Source organism: Coregonus lavaretus, assembly GCF_964263955.1.
Source record: "Coregonus lavaretus genome assembly, chromosome: 1".
Classification (NCBI taxonomy): Eukaryota; Metazoa; Chordata; class Actinopteri; order Salmoniformes; family Salmonidae; genus Coregonus; species Coregonus lavaretus.
The window spans coordinates 58,214,962-58,231,700 of NC_139988.1; the positions used below are offsets into that span (position 1 = coordinate 58,214,962).

At 42.0% G+C, this 16,739-nt stretch overlaps 1 protein-coding gene across 2 annotated transcripts in view; it reads right to left on the reverse strand.

Annotated features, from left to right (window-relative positions):
- Positions 1 to 16,739, reverse strand: part of LOC311129788 (A-type potassium channel modulatory protein KCNIP2) — a gene marked incomplete at both ends in the record, with an annotated part of 266,529 nt that overhangs the window by 76,157 nt on the left and 173,633 nt on the right. The window contains one exon of one of the 2 annotated variants that reach the window (XM_084162232.1): positions 14,594 to 14,681. The exons of the other annotated variant lie outside the window; for it this stretch is intronic. Within the exon in view, the coding sequence (XP_084018358.1) occupies positions 14,594 to 14,681 (88 nt within the window). Of the gene's footprint in view, positions 1 to 14,593; positions 14,682 to 16,739 lie in introns of those variants that run through there. 2 annotated transcript variants of the gene reach the window in all.

The window sequence follows — 16,739 nt, forward strand, 5'->3', positions numbered from 1 at the left end:
TCCCCAGCACAAGGGACACCTGTGTAATGATCATACTGTTTAATCAGCTCGTTGATATGCCACACCTGTCAGGTGGATGATTATCTTGGCAAAGGAGAAATGCTCACTCAAATTTGTGCACATATTTTTTAGAGAAATACATTTTTTGAGCATATGGAAAATGTCTGGGATCTTTTATTTCAGCTCATGAAACATGGGACCAACACTTTACATTTACATTTTAGTCATTTAGCAGACGCTCTTATCCAGAGCGACTTACAGTTAGTGAATACATTTTTTTTTTTATACTGGCCCCCCGTGGGAATCGAACCCACAACCCTGGCGTTGCAAACGCCACGCTCTATCAACTGAGCTACATCCCTGCCGGCCATTCCCTCCCCTACCCTGGACGACGGTGGGCCAATTGTGCACCGCCCCATGGGTCTCCCGGTCGCGGCCGGCTGCGACAGAGCCTGGATTCGAACCAGGATCTCTAGTGGCACAGTTAGCACTGCGATGCAGTGCCTTAGACCACTGCACCACTCAGGAGTACATGTTGCGTTTATATTTTTGTTCAGTGTAGTATGACCATCTGTAGAGCATCTACAGATGGACTATCCAAATAAAGTGTGACCTAGATGAATACATCATTTACACACACACACACACTCACACACACACACACACACACACACACACACACACACACACACACACACACACACACACACACAGTCAGCTGAGACAGATCCAGCTCAGAGAGGCCTATCTCATGAGCCTACAAGCTCTCAGTCTCACGTCAGAAATAGACGTTCATCCATGTTTCACAACGTGAAATTTCAAAGTGTTTAAGGTTAAGTTTAGGCATTAACTCAGCATTTTTAAGGTTAGGGTTAAGTTCAGGCATTAACTCCGAATTCTTAAGATTAACTCTGAATGGTTAAGGTAAGGGTTAAGGTTTGGGATAGGCTTAAAACAAAAATACCATTCTATCACTGGATTCAAACATGCAACCTTTGGAATCAGAGGCAGATGCTTTCGCCTATCTGCCATCCCCATCCACAACACCAAAGCCTCCTTGAAGGTCACAGTGTTAACTGTTGCCCCTAGTGGCCGGTTTCTACATCATCTCCCGACATTCTCAGACATGGATGGATGTCAAATGCTGACTTGTATCACTGGTGACCTGACTGTATTTCTTCACCACTTCCAGCTACATCTGGTCTCCCATCCAGTGACTGACCAGGACCGGCCCTGCTTAACTTCAGAGGCAAACCAATAGTGGGATGCAGGGTGCTATGTTGCTGGAATGAATGTGCCAAAACGTTCAACTGGAAAAAAGGCAGCGAAAGCAAAGGCCAGGGTAACATAAGGAAAATTGCAGCAAAGACGGAGGCGTTTAATTTAATCGATTTATCGGAAAAAAATGAAAACTCTTTTTTTTGCATCCATTTAGAATTCATTTGTTCTCGCATTTCAAAATGATTTCCTTGCAATATTTTTGTTTTGGTATCAATACTTTTGGGTTTATGTTTTGCTTTCAATATCAGTATTTTTGTTTGCAACACACACACACACACACACACACACACACACACACACACACACACAGTGGAGTGTCTCCTCTATTCTTCCTGACGACAGACACAGAGACACAGGGAGTCCCACTGTGTAGACATGGGGTTTGTTTTGAGTGATTTGTCCTTATGGAAATGAACATTTCTTCTCCTGTGGAGACTATTGACACACGCTTGGATAAAATGCTACAGTCCGTTAGTCGTTTCACACAAATATACACACGTATGCGTGCACAAACACACACAACAAGTGAGCATGTGCACACACATACACACACAAACCCCACCTCTGCAAGTACTCCCAACTCTTCAGTGCTTGTCACTTCAGCCAGCGTATGGTTTATTCATGATCTATTAGATGTTCACAGTTTAAATCCATTTAATAAAGAAGAGAAACGTAATGGAGAGACAGAAGCAGGAGAGATAGGCAGGAAGAGAAAGAAAGGGGAGTAGAAATGTGACATCATTAATATTATACTATTAGAATATTGGCTTATACTGCATTAAGGGTCAGAGAAGGATCTCTCTAACACACACATGCACGCACACACACACACACACACACACACACACGAGCAGAGGTGACATCATTAGGTATATAAACTGTTGGTTCCAAAAAGGGATAACTAAAATAGGTCTAACATAGGTTTCCTCCTCTACGGGTTTACATTTGGATCCGTGTGGAGTCAGTAATTGGACTATCTATTCACAATGACCTTGCAGCAAGTATTTACTGTACAACTAAGTAATGTGCAAGAAAGAAGTAAGCAGTTGTTACAAAGCACGTGAAAACGTATTTTACCTTGTTAGTAAACCACTGATATACAATGTGCCTTCGGAAAGTATTCAGACCCCTTGACTTTTTCCACATTTTGTTACATTACAGCCTTATTCTAAATTTGATTAAATAGTTTTTTCCCCTCATCAATCTACACACAACACCCAATAATGACAAAGCAAAAACAGTTTTTTTGAAATCTTTGCTAATTTATATAAATAAAAACCTGAAATATCACATTTACATAAGTATTGAGACCTTTTACTCAGTACTTTGTTGAAGCACCTTTGGCAGCAATTACAGCCTCAAGTCTTCTTGGGTATGACACTACAAGCTTGGCACACCTGTATTTGGGGAGTTTCTCCCATTCTTCTCTGCAGGTCCTCTGAAGCTCTGTCTGGTTGGATGGGGAGCGTTGCTGCACAGCTATTTTCAGGTCTCTCCAAAGATGTTCGATCGGGTTCAAGTCCAGGCTCTGGCTGGGCCAATCAAGGACATTCAGAGACTTGTCCCGAAGCCACTCCTGCGTTGTCTTGGCTGTGTCCTTATGGTCGTTGTCAGGTTGGAAGGTGAACCTTCACCCAAGTCTGAGGTCCTGAGTGTTCTGGAGCAGGTTTTTATCAAGGTTCTCTCTGTACTTTGCTCCATTCATCTTTCCCTCAATCTTGACTAGTCTCCCAGTCCCTGCCGCTGAAAAAACATCCCTACAGCATGATGCTGCCACCACAATGCTTCACCGTAGGGATGGTGCCAGGTTTCCTCCAGACGTGACGCTTGGCATTCAGGCCAAAAAGTTCAATCTTAGTTTCAGACCAGATAATCTTGTTTCTCATGGTCTGAGAGTCTTTAGGTGCCTTTTGGCAAACTCCAAGTTGGCTGTCATGTGCCTTTTACTGAGGAGTGGCTTCCGTCTGGCCACTCTACCATAAAGGCCTGATTGGTGGAGTGCTGCAGAGATGGTTTGTTCTCCTAGAAAGTTCTCCCATCTCCACAGAGGAACTCTAGAGCTCTGTCAGAGTGACCATCGGGTTCTTGGTCACTCACCAAGGCCCGTCTCCCCCGATTGCTCAGTTTGGCCGGGCAGCCAGCTCTACGAAGAGTCTTGGTGGTTCCAAACTTCTTCCATTTAAGAATGATGGAGGCCACTGTGTTCTTGGGGACCTTCAAAGCTGCAGAAATGTTTTGGTACCCTTCCCCAGATCTGTGCCTCGACACAATCCTGTCTCGGAACTCTACGGACAATTCCTTCGACCTCATGGCTTGGTTTTTGCTCTGACATGTACTGTCAACTGTGGGACCTTATATAGGTGTGTGCCTTTCCAAATCATGTCCAATCAATTGAATTTACCACAGGTGGACTCCAATCAAGTTGTAGAAACATCTCAAGGATGATCAATGGAAAGAGATGCACCTGAGCTCAATTTCGAGTCTCATAGCAAAGGGTCTGAATACTTATGCAAATAAGGTATTTCTGTTTTTTGTTTTTAATAAATGTGCAAACATTTCTAAAAACCTGTTTTCGCTTTGTCATTATGGTGTATTGTGTGTAGATTGCTGAGGAAAATGTTTTATTTAATTCATTTTAGAATAAGGCTGTAACGTAACAAAATGTGGAAAAAGTCAAGGGGTCTGTATGTAGTGTGTGCACGTGTGAGTGCACGTGTGTGTAGATAAGCACCATGGGGGCTGTGAAATCAGAGGTCATTAATTAGGAGTGTGTGTATTAACGTTCCCAGGAGACTGAAGAATGAACAATTTGTTTCCTTTAGCACCATGTCACTCTGACTAATTACTGCTACTGGTCGCAAGAAGGAAACAAATGTGATTTGAAACTCCCTGTGCTGCTGTGTGCTGTGTGTTGGCTACCTATTTTTCTCCTCTCCTTATCCTTCAATCACCACAGTAAGTGTGTGTGTCTGTGTGTGTGTGTGTATGTTCTGTGTGTCTGTGTGTGCGTGCGTGCGTGCGTGCGCAGCCGTACATGTGTGCAAGTCTTTATCTACGGTAAATGAGTTTGATATCAGTCAGTGATGCCCTGTTCTCTATCTGAAGATCATGAGAGACAAAACACAACAAAAGACAAAGCTCATACCCTACAATCGTAGAATAGCCGATTAGCCGTCTGGCAAAACAAGAAGAAAATACTTTACTCCACTGGCATATATTCTACAAGTTCTCAGTCTCCCGTCAGAATTAGATGTTCATCCATGTTTCTCAAACGTCAAATTTCGAAGTTCTTCCAAAAGTCAGATTTCGAAGTGTTTAAGGTTAAGTTTAGCCATTAACTACACATTTTAAAGATAAGGGTTAAGGATTGGGATAGGCTTAAAACAAAAATATAAAAAAACAACTTTCTATCGCTGGATTCAAACATGCAACCTTTAGAATCAGAGGCAGATGTTTATGCCAATCTGCCATCCCCGTCCACAATGCCCTAGCAAAACCAAAACCTACTTGAAGGTAATAGCGCTCATCTCCCGACGTCCTCACACATAGATGGACGTCAATATATTATAGCTATTGTGGATGTCGGATCACCACCTCAAGCTGAACCTCGGCAAGACGGAGCTACTCTTCCTCCCGGGGAAGGACAGCCCGCTCCATGATCTCGCAATCACGGTTGACAACTCCGTTGTGTCCTCCTCCCAGAGTGCAAAGAAACTTGGTGTGACTCTGGACAACACCCTGTCATTCTCCGCTAACATCAAAGCGATGACCCGATCCTGTAGGTTAATGCTCTACAACATTCGCAGACTACGACCCTACCTTACACAGGAAGCGGCATAGGTTCTAATCCAGGCACTTGTCATCTCCCGTCTGGATTACTGCAACTCACTGTTGGCTGGGCTCCCTGCCTGTGCCATTAAACCCCTACAACTCATCCAGAACGCTGCAGCCCGTCTGGTGTTCGACCTTCCCAAGTTCTCTCACGTCACCCCGCTCCTCCGCACACTCCACTGGCTTCCAGTTGAAGCTCGCATCTGCTACAAGACCATGGTGCTTGCCTACGGAGCTGTGAGGGGAACGGCACCTCCTTACCTTCAGGCTCTGATCAGTCCCTATACCCAAACGAGGGCATTGCGTTCTTCCACCTCTGGATTGCTGGTCCCCCTACCTCTGCGAAAGCAAAGTTCCCGCTCAACCCAGTTAAAACTGTTCGCTGCTCTGGCACCCCAATGGTGGAACAAGCTCCCTCACGATGCCAGGACAGCGGAGTCATTGACCACCTTCCAGAGACACTTGAAACCCTACCTCTTTAAGGAATACCTGGGATAGTATAATTGTAATCCTTCTACCCCCCCCCCCCCCCCCCCACCCCCACAAAATAATAATAATAGATAATAATAAACCAAAACAATATCTAAAAAAAATGAAAAAATGATGACAAAAATAAATAAATAATAATAACAATAATAATAATAATAATGATAAAAAAATAAAAATACATACAGTGGGGAGAACAAGTATTTGATACACTGCCGATTTTGCAGGTTTTCCTACTTACAAAGCATGTAGAGGTCTGTCATTTTTATCATAGGTACACTTCAACTGTGAGAGACGGAATATCCAGAAAATCACATTGTATGATTTTTAAGTAATTTATTTGCATTTTATTGCATGACATAAGTATTTGATACATCAGAAAAGCAGAACTTAATATTTGGTACAGAAACCTTTGTTTGCAATTACAGAGATCATACGTTTCCTGTAGGTCTTGACCAGGTTTGCACACACTGCAGCAGGGATTTTGGCCCACCTTCTCCAGATCCTTCAGGTTTCGGGGCTGTCGCTGGGCAATACGGACTTTCAGCTCCCTCCAAAGATTTTCTATTGGGATCAGGTCTGGAGACTGGCTAGGCCACTCCAGGACATTGAGATGCTTCTTACAGAGCCACTCCTTAGTTGCCCTGGCTGTGTGTTTCGGGTCGTTGTCATGCTGGAAGACCCAGCCACGACCCATCTTCAATGCTCTTACTGAGGGAAGGAGGTTGTTGGCCAAGATCTCGCGATACATGGCCCCATTCATCCTCCCCTCAATACGGTGCAGTCATTCTGTCCCCTTTGCAGAAAAGCATCCCCAAAGAATTATTTTTCCACCTCCATGCTTCACGGTTGGGATGGTGTTCTTGGGGTTGTACTCATCCTTCTTCTTCCTCCAAACACGGCGAGTGGAGTTTAGACCAAAAAGCTCTATTTTTGTCTCATCAGACCACATGACTTTCTCCCATTCCTCCTCTGGATCATCCAGATGGTCATTGGCAAACTTCAGACGGGCCTGGACAAGCACTGGCTTGAGGAGGGGGACCTTGCGTGCGCTGCAGGATTTTAATCCATGATGGCGTAGTGTGTTACTAATGGTTTTCTTTGAGACTGTGGTCCCAGCTCTCTTCAGGTCATTGACCAGGTCCTGCCGTGTAGTTCTGGGCTGATCCCTCACCTTCCTCATGATCATTGATGCCCCACGAGGTGAGATCTTGCATGGAGCCCCAGACCGAGGGTGATTGACCGTCATCTTGAACTTCTTCCATTTTCTAATAATTGCGCCAACAGTTGTTGCCTTCTCACCAAGCTGCTTGTCTATTGTCCTGTAGCCCATTCCAGCCTTGTGCAGGTCTACAATTGTATCTCTGATGTCCTTACACAGCTCTCTGGTCTTGGCCATTGTGGAGAGGTTGGAGTCTGTTTGATTGAGTGTGTGGACAGGTTTCTTTTATACAGGTAACGAGTTCAAACAGGTGCAGTTAATACAGGTAATGAGTGGAGAACAGGAGGGCTTCTTAAAGAAAAACTAACAGGTCTGTGAGAGCCGGAATTCTTACTGGTTGGTAGGTGATCAAATACTTATGTCATGCAATAAAATGCAAATTAATTACTTAAAAATCATACAATGTGATTTTCTGGATTTTTGTTTTAGATTCAGTCTCTCACAGTTGAAGTGTACCTATGATAAAAATTACAGACCTCTACATGCTTTGTAAGTAGGAAAACCTGCAAAATCGGCAGTGCATCAAATACTTGTTCTACCCACTGTATATATATATATATATATAGAAAACCAATGAAAATTAAGAATATACTCTATTTTTATTTTTATTTTTTATTTTTTGGGGGTGGGGGGGGGGTCTTTGGGGGGGGAATGGATCAGCTTAATATTGCAGATAGATTGTATCTTCTATCAATGTAATTGTCTGCATCACTTCCAATCCCCCATGTTTTTTAAAAATATATATACTCCCCTTTATTACTTTTCAACCCCACCATCCTTTCCCTACTTGGAGTAAATTAGTGAACAACAATGCCCAGGCCTCTACTTCCGGTCTATACTTACTATCTACACCTTATGGACAGAGTTAATTTTACAATAATTCTATTATATATAAGAATATACTCTTACAAAAAAATAATAATTAATAATTACAAAAATATATAAAAAAATAATTTGTAATGTGGTTGTCCCACTGGTTATCATAAGGTGAATGCACCAATTTGTAAGTCACTCTGGATAAGAGCGTCTGCTAAATGACGTAAATGTTATGTAATGTAGATTTTTAAAATCTATAGCAGAGGTGGTTCATTGAACTACACTCAGGTAATGAATAACCTTGCTTGAGACCTGAAAGACTCATGTCAGCTCCCTAAGCTAATGCCTATGTTATGAATCAGATATAGGCCTAGGACTGTCTGTATATTTGGTCTATTTCAATTAAGAGAATGACACAACCCAATGGATATCTTATCAGACAGACAATCAAATGAGTCAGACAAACAACACAAAACAAGAGACAAACAGACAGAATAGAGGCACTGAGAGAAAGTGGAGAGAGCAGAGAGAGAAGGAGAGAGGGAGGGAGGGATAGTTTTGCCGAATAGTGTTTAATGCCTGTTAATTAGTCTAAGTAGAGATATGGTTTCACAATAATATAATGAAGCCCTAGGGCAGAAAGGAGAACACATACACACACACACCTCAAAACCCAGATCTATGCTGTGAGAGCCAGTTTAATTATAGTTTTACCAGACAGACTTGATTATCACAGTTAGAGTTCTCTCTCTCCCTCCCTCTTTTCAATTAAATTCAATTCAATTCAATTCAATTTAAGGGCTTTATTGGCATGGGAAACATATGTTAACATTGCCAAAGCAAGTGAAGTAGATAGTAAACAAAAGTGAAATAAACAATAAATATTAACAGTAAACATTACACTCATTTCAAATGTCATATTATGCATATACAGTGTTGTAACAATGTGCAAATAGTTAAAGTACAAATGGGAAAATAAATAAACATAAATATGGATTGTATTTACAATGGTGTTTGTTCTTCACTGGTTGCCCTTTTCTTGTGGCAGGCCACAAATCTTGCTGCTGTGATGGCACACTGTGGTATTTCACCCAGTAGATAAGGGAGTTTATAAAAATTGGGTTTGTTTTCGAATTCTTTGTGGATCTCTGTAATCTGAGGGAAATATGTGTCTCTAATATGGTCATACATTTGGCAGGAGGTTAGGAAGTGCAGCTCAGTTTCCACCTCATTTTGTGGGCAGTGTGCACATAGCCTGTCTTCTCTTGAGAGCCAGGTCTGCCTACGGCGGCCTTTCTCAATAGCAAGGCTATACTCACTGAGTCTGTACATAGTCAAAGCTTTCCTTAAGTTTGGGTCAGTCACAGTGGTCAGGTATTCTGCCACTGTGTACTCTCTGTTTAGAGCCAAATAGCATTCTAGTTTGCTCTGTTTTTTTTGTTAATTCTTTCCAATGTGTCAAGTAATTCTCTTTTTGTTTTCTCATGATTTGGTTGGGCCTAATTGTGTTGTTGTTGTCCTGGGGCTCTGTGGGGTCTGTTTGTGTTTGTGAACAGAGCCCCAGGACCATCTTACTTAGGGGACTCTTCTCCAAGTTCATCTCTTTGTAGGTGATGGCTTTGTTATGGAAGGTTTGGGAATCGCTTCCTTTTAAGTGGTTATAGATTTAATGGCTCTTTTCTGGATTTTGAGAATTAGAGGGTATCGGCCTAATTCTGTTCTGCATGCATTATTTGGTATTTTTCGTTGTACACTGAGGATATTTTTGCAGAATTCTGCAGGCAGAGTCTCAATTTGGTGTTTGTCCCATTTTGTGAATTTTTGGTTGGTGAGCGGACCCCAGACCTTACAACCATAAAGGGCAATGGGTTCTATAACTGATTCAAGTATTTTTAGCCAGATCCTAATTGGTATGTCAAATTTTATGTTCCTTTTGATGGCATAGAAGGCCCTTCTTGCCTTGTCTCTCAGATCATTCACAGCTTTGTGGAAGTTACCTGTGGTGCTGATGTTTAGGCCGAGGTATGTATCGTTTTTTGTGTGCTCTAGGGCAACGGTGTCTAGATGGAATTTGTATTTGTGGTCCTGGCAACTGGACCTTTTTTGGAACACTATTATTTTTCTCTTACTGGGATTTACTGTCAGGGCCCAGGTCTGACAGAATCTGTGCAGAAGATCTAGGTGCTGCTGTAGGCCCTCCTTGGTTGGTGACAGAAGCACCAGATCATCAGCAAACAGTAGACAATTGACTTCAGATTCTAGTAGGGTGAGGCCGGGTGCTGCAGACTGTTCTAGTGCCCTCGCCAATTCGTTGATATATATGTTGAAGAGAGTGGGGCTTAAACTGCATCCCTGTCTCACCCCACGGCCCTGTGGAAAGAAATGTGTGTGTTTTTTGCCAATTTTAACCGCACACTTGTTGTTTGTGTACATGGATTTCTTTCCCTCAAAAATAGTGGGAGGTAGAAAAACTCAATTTGGTTCACTCTACTAATAATATAACATTATGTTTCTATGTGTTGCTCAAACTGTGGCATAATATTTTTTCTCTCTACAATGAACTTTTACAAAAGTAATTGTTTTGAACTCATTTGAACTCACTCAGTTATTGAATTCAGCTCTGGACCTACAGGTTTTCATCGTTCCACTTTAATCAGGGCCTGGGGGTCAAAAGTATTCACTGAGTGTAAAAAACATTATGAACACCTGTCTTTTCATGACATAGGGTGAATCCAGGTGAATCCAGGTAAAAGCTATGATCCCTTATTGATGTCACTTGTTAAATACACTTCAATCGGTGTAGATGAAGGGGAGGAGACAGGTTAAAGAAGGAATTTCAAGCCTTGAGACAATTGAGACATGGATTGTGTAAGTGTGCCTTTCAGAGGATGAATGGGCAAGACACAACATTTAAGTGCCTTTGAACCAGGTATGGTAGTAGGTGCCAGGTGCACCGGTGTGTGTCAAGAACTGCTACGCTGCTGGGTTTTTCACGCTCAACAGTTTCCTATGTGCATCAAGAATGGTCCATCACCCAAAGGACATCCAGCCAACTTGACACAACTGTGGGAAGCATTGGAGTCAACATGGGCCAGCATCCCTGTGGAACACTTTAGACACCTTGTATAGTCCATGCACCGACAAATTGAGGCTGTTCTGAGGGCAAAAGGAGGTACAACTCAATATTAGGAAGGTGTTCCTAATGTTTTGTACACTCAGTGTATGTGTATAGTCTAAAAAAAATTTGTATCCATCTAGTAAATGTTATCTACTGTTACAGTTGATTGACTGTCTATTAGCTGGGCCCCTTTACATTAGCATGTCCTAAAACGCCATGATAATGAAATACAAACCAAGATTGACATTGATGAAATCCCTACATACTATTAGCTAGCTCCCATACAGAGAGGACCACATTCACCTCTATCTATCAATTTCTTTACCTCTGTCTCTCTATTTTCTCCATCCCCCTCTCTCCATCTCTACCCCCTCTCTCTTTCTCGCTTTCCTCTTCCTGGAACAGACACACAAGACCCGGTTGTCATAGAAACCTGGCTCTCTGGGTAAACTTACATTTAAGTACACACACACACACAAATGTAATAAATACTTCATGGATCTGCTGAGGAGGTTATTATAAGACCACTGACTTACTGACTGGACTGATGCACAGCATTTCTGATAGAAGCTCTGCTGCATGTGTGTGTGTGTTTGTGTATGTGCACTTGCTTTCTGAATATGAACACACTCCTCTGCAAATGGCAAAGTCTAACGAGAGAAAGAAGAAATAAAAGAAAGAGTGAAGATGAGGATGAAATATGTACCTTGACATACAGTACCAGTGAAAAGTTTGAACACACCTACTCATTCAAGGGTTTTTTAAAATATTTTTTTTTACTATTTTGTACATTGTAGAATAATAGTGAAGACATCAAAACTATGAAATAACACATATGGAATCATGTAGTAACCAAAAAAGTGTTAAACAAATAAAAATATATACACTACCGTTCAAAAGTTTGGGGTCACTTAGAAATGTCCTAGTTTTCGAAAGAAAAGCAATTTTTTTGTCCATTAAAATAACTTCAAATTGATCAGAAATACAGTGTAGACATTGTTAATGTTGTAAATGGCTATTGTAGCTGGAAACGGCTGATTTTTAATGGAATATCTACATAGACGTACAGAGGCCCATTATCAGCAGCCATCAGTCCTATGTTTTAATGGCACGTTGTGTTTGTTAATCCAAGTTTATAATTTTTAAAGGCTAATTGATCATTAGAAAACCCTTTTGCAATTATGTTAGCACAGCTGAAAACTTGTTGTGCTGATTAAAGAAGCAATAACACTGGCCTTCTTGAGACTAGTTGAGTATCTGGAGCATCAGCAATTGTGGGTTTGATTACAGGCTCAAAATGGCCAGAAACAAATAACTTTCTACTGAAACTCATCAGTCTATTCTTGTTCTGAGAAATGAAGGCTATTCTATGTGAGAAATTACCAAGAAACTGAAGATCTCATACAAGCTGTGTGCTACTCCCTTCACAGAACAGCACAAACTGTCTCTAACCAGAATAGAAAGAGGAGTGGGAGGCCCCGGTGCACAACTGAGCAAGAGGACAAATATATTAGAGTGTCTTGTTTGAGAAACAGACGCCTCACTCCAAGACGCTGATCTTCTAGGCAGAGTTGCAAAGAAAAAGCCATATCTCAGACTGGCCAATAAAAAGAAAAGATTAAGATGGGCAGTCTGAGATATGGCTTTTTCTTTGCAACTCTGCCTAGAAGGTCAGCATCCCGGAGTCGCCTCTTCACTGTTGACGTTGAGACTGGTGTTTTGCGGGTACTAATTAATGAAACTGCCAGTTGAGGACCTGTGAGGCGCCTCCTCTTTCTATTCTGGTTAGAGACAGTTTGCGCTGTTCTGTGTACAAGTGTACAATAGCCATTTACAACATTAACAATGTCTACACTGTATTTCTGATCAATTTGATGTAATTTTAATGGACAATTTTAATGGTTTTTCTTTCAAAAACAAGGACATTTCTAAGTGACCACAAACTTTTGAACGGTAGTGTATTATATTTGAGATTCTTCAAATAGCCACCCTTTTCCTTTATGACAGCTTTGCATACTGTTGGCATTCTCTCAACCAGCTTCACCTGGAATGCCTTTCCAACAGTCTTGAAGGAGTTCTCACATATGCTGAGCACTTGTTGGCTGCTTTTCCTTCACTCTGCCATCCGACTCATCCCAAACCATTTCAATTGGGTTGAGGTTGGGGGATTGTGGAGGCAAGGTAATCTGATGCAGCACTCAATCACTCTCCTTCTTGGTAAAATAGCCCTTACACAGCCTGGAGGTGTTTTGTCATTATCCTGTTGAAAAACAAATGACCACTAAGCCCAAACCAGATGGGATGGCGTATCGCTGCAGAATGCTGTGGTAGCCATGCTGGTTAAATGTGCCTTGAATTCTAAATAAATCACAGACAGTGTCACCAGCAAAGCACCCCCATACATTTCCACCGGTCTAATGTCCATTGCTCGTGTTTCTTGGCCCAAGCAAGTCTCTTCTTCCTATTGGTGTCCTTTAGTAGTGGTTTCCTTGCTGCAATTTGACCATGAAGGCCATATAATACCACTATTACTCTATTAAAGGTGTTTGAAGCGGCAATTCTTAATTGAAACATTAAGCAAGTGTTCTCCCCACCACAGTTTCAGGAAAAGGGATGGGGCTGGAGAAATGCAACCACTCTCAAATCCATAGATTACTCTATGGATGCAAGGACTGACCATACATAATATCAAACATTCAAGTTTTCACCATGTTTTTAGGCTATACGGTGGTTGTTTACATTTACTTTGTTTACAAACATTGGAGTAAAACAAGCTTATATTTTGGGTTCTGATGGGGTACGACAGTTCATGAGGCATTTATACGTTATATTCTGCAAGAATCAATGGGTACATATTATTTATTTATTAGTCCAAAAATAGATGTAGCAACTAAGGATTGCCACTTTAACAGGCATTGACCTTCATACAGCAGCAGAACTAGAATGTGATCCATTAACCTGCCCCACCCAAAATATATTCTGTCCACTGTTCTGCGAATGTCCTGCAAAATCGTTCCCATGTCCCGCATTTGGGCTTTTTAGATGTGGTCACCATAATTTCACCAGTGGAAACATTGCTACTGCAACATGTTAAAATCATGTTTTCACATGTGAAGAGAATAACATAATTTCAACCCCATATGTGAATCTGCAAATTAGATTTTCACATGATTCTTTTTGAGATTCACATGTGGAGTTTTCTTACATGTGAAACTGCTAATTTGATTTTCACTTTCAAATGTGGAATTACAAGTTCACGTGAAGTGAAAATATGTTATTCTCCTTACATGTGAAAAGGTGGTGTTAATATGTGAACTCTAAATGTAATACATGGGAAAATATGGTTTCATGTGTAAAATTGAAGCTCAACATGTGAAAATAGCCTTGTCACGTGAAACTGCGATTTTCAAATGTGAAACTGCTAATCTGACATGTGTTTTTTGTAAGGGCAGCCACAGAGTACAATGTCTCACACACTATCTCCATCACAGACACACACACACACACACACACGGCTAATATAGAAAACCACACAGAACCAAGAGAGATAAAATATCAGATACCAGCAGTACCACATAGCTAAAACACTCCCGCTCCTAGACCTAGACAAAGCTGGAACCACATTGATAGAACCATAGGGCTAGAACACTCCAGCTCCTAGACCCAAACACTCATAGATTGAAGCAAGAACCAGGAGCAGCTCCAGACCCAGACCCAGACCCAAAGAGCTCTGCTCCCACCTTAACTGTGGAGGTGAGCCTGGTGCAGGGGTCTGGATTAGGAGCATAGTGGGTTTAGGAGCTGGCGGTAAGGGAGGTTACAGTGGAGAGACTGCCTACCTTTCTCCAGTGTCCCTGTGAGGAAGCGGTAGAAAAAGCGAAACACTTTGGTCAGCTGTCTCTTGCATCTCTTTCTACAATGGCTCATCTTGACTCTGTAGTGGCTAATGATAGTCACAATGGTTGGGGTAAATGCGAGTGTTGGGGGGGTATCGACTAGGCAGAAAACAAGCGAAAAGAGGAAAGGAAGTAAAGGGGGTGTAAAGTGTAGCTGCTTCTCTCTCTCTCGCTCGCTCTCTCTCGCTCTCTCTCTCGCTCGCTCTCTCTCGCTCTTTCTCTCGCTCGCTCTCTCCTCCTCCTCTCTCTCTCCGTTTGTTCGTGGCTCCACCTGTAGGACTCCGGCTGTCAATCAACAACAGTGTTCTGTCTCCTCCCCCCTTATCCTTTGAGAATCCCCTCACTCGATGTGATTGGCTGGGAGAGTGGTAGAAAATTCCAGACCAACTGACTTGTACTATACAACTACTGTACTCTTGAGTGACAGGTTGTTCTCCTCTCCTATTTCCTCTCCTCTACTCTTTCTCTTTTCTTCTCTTCTCTTGTTCCTCCAGTTACTATTTATTTTCTCCTTCTCACCTTTCTCCTGTTGTTTTCATTTACTTGCTGCTTTGAAATAAACATACACTGCCTGGGAGGTTTGTTTTGGTGTGAGCCAGCAGGAGAGTAAGTGTACACGTTTGTGTTTGTGTGTGTGTATGTGTGCCAGAGGGAGAGTAAGTAATGCGACAGGGAGAAACAAAGCAAACATGCCAATTAGCGCCACGCACCACTCTCCTCTCCTTCCTCCCTCTCGCCTATTTCTGTCTTGCTCGCTCTCTCTCTATCTTTTTCATCTCCTCTCTTCCCTTCTTCTCTCCCAGTGTACAGATTTATCATCTTAATTTGAGCCAGTTTGCTACAGCAGGAAAATAATCCTGCAGTAACAGGATGTGAATTATTATGTGGATTATAATTAATGGACAATTTTTGTAGGGGTTGATAAATGTTTTGCTAAGGCAAATCACGTCTGACATTTTAGTGAGTGGAAATTACTCACTTTAGAAGCCTTTTTTAACCTTTTTAAACCTTGAATACAAGTTTGCATTTTCTGCTGTTCAGGAACCTTCTCAGCAACAAAAGAGTGATCAAATGAAGATCCTAAATCTGTATGCTAGACTCTAGTATGAGAATGAGGGAGGGAGGGAGGGAGGGAGGGAGAAGGAGAATCTGGTCAATGAGTTCCTTCCTTATTTTTTTCTTCTCTCCGATGCATTGAGCTGTAGATGAATGAAATGTCCAAAGCCCAGTAGCGCCGAAGGAGGAGAGGAAGATGGGGAGTGAGTTCCTCCTTCTACAAGTAGTACAGTAGCGGAAACCACAGTAGAGAGAGCAGAGGAGGAGAAGGAGAGGGGGAATACGTTTTTCCACTTGTAGTAGTAATCCCAGTTGACGGAGAGAAAGAATGACGAGATAGTGTTATCAGTCTGTCAGACGAGAGGAGGAGAGTTCTAATCCTCTAAAGAGAGGCAGCTCTCTCTTGCTCCCTTTCTCTTTCTCTGTCACACATCTGTCTTCTCTTCTCCTTTCTCTCTCACTCTTTTGCTCCTGTCCTCTCAGTCCCTGACCCATCACTCAGTCAGTAGAGTGGAAAAAAACAGAACCCACTTGAAGTCTCTCTCGCTTTCTAGTAGACCCTGCTTTCACCTCACTCTCTAATTTTATCTCTCTCTGTCTAGTTAGGTAGGCTAGAGGCCAGTAACCGAAAGGGCGCTGGTTCGAATACCTGAGCCGACAAAGTGTGCCCTTGAGCAAGTTACTTAACCCTAATTTGCTCCAGGGGCACTGTACTACTATGGCTGACCCTGTAAAGCAACACATTTCACTGCACCTATCTGGTGTATGTGACAATAAAACATTCTCTCTCGGCTGAATTAGAGGTGATTATGGTTGCCAAGGCAACCACAGATTTTTAAAAAAATGCTTTGCCAATTTTCGCTGGAAGAGGGATTGAGATGATTTTGATCAATGCTGACTATTGAAAACTCTGATGTATGCACTCACTCTTTCTATCTTAGTACAACTTTAATACACACAAGCATGCAAACACACACGTATGCAAGCACACGTACAGCGTCACAGTATGATCTGATGATAATGTAGGTAGTTA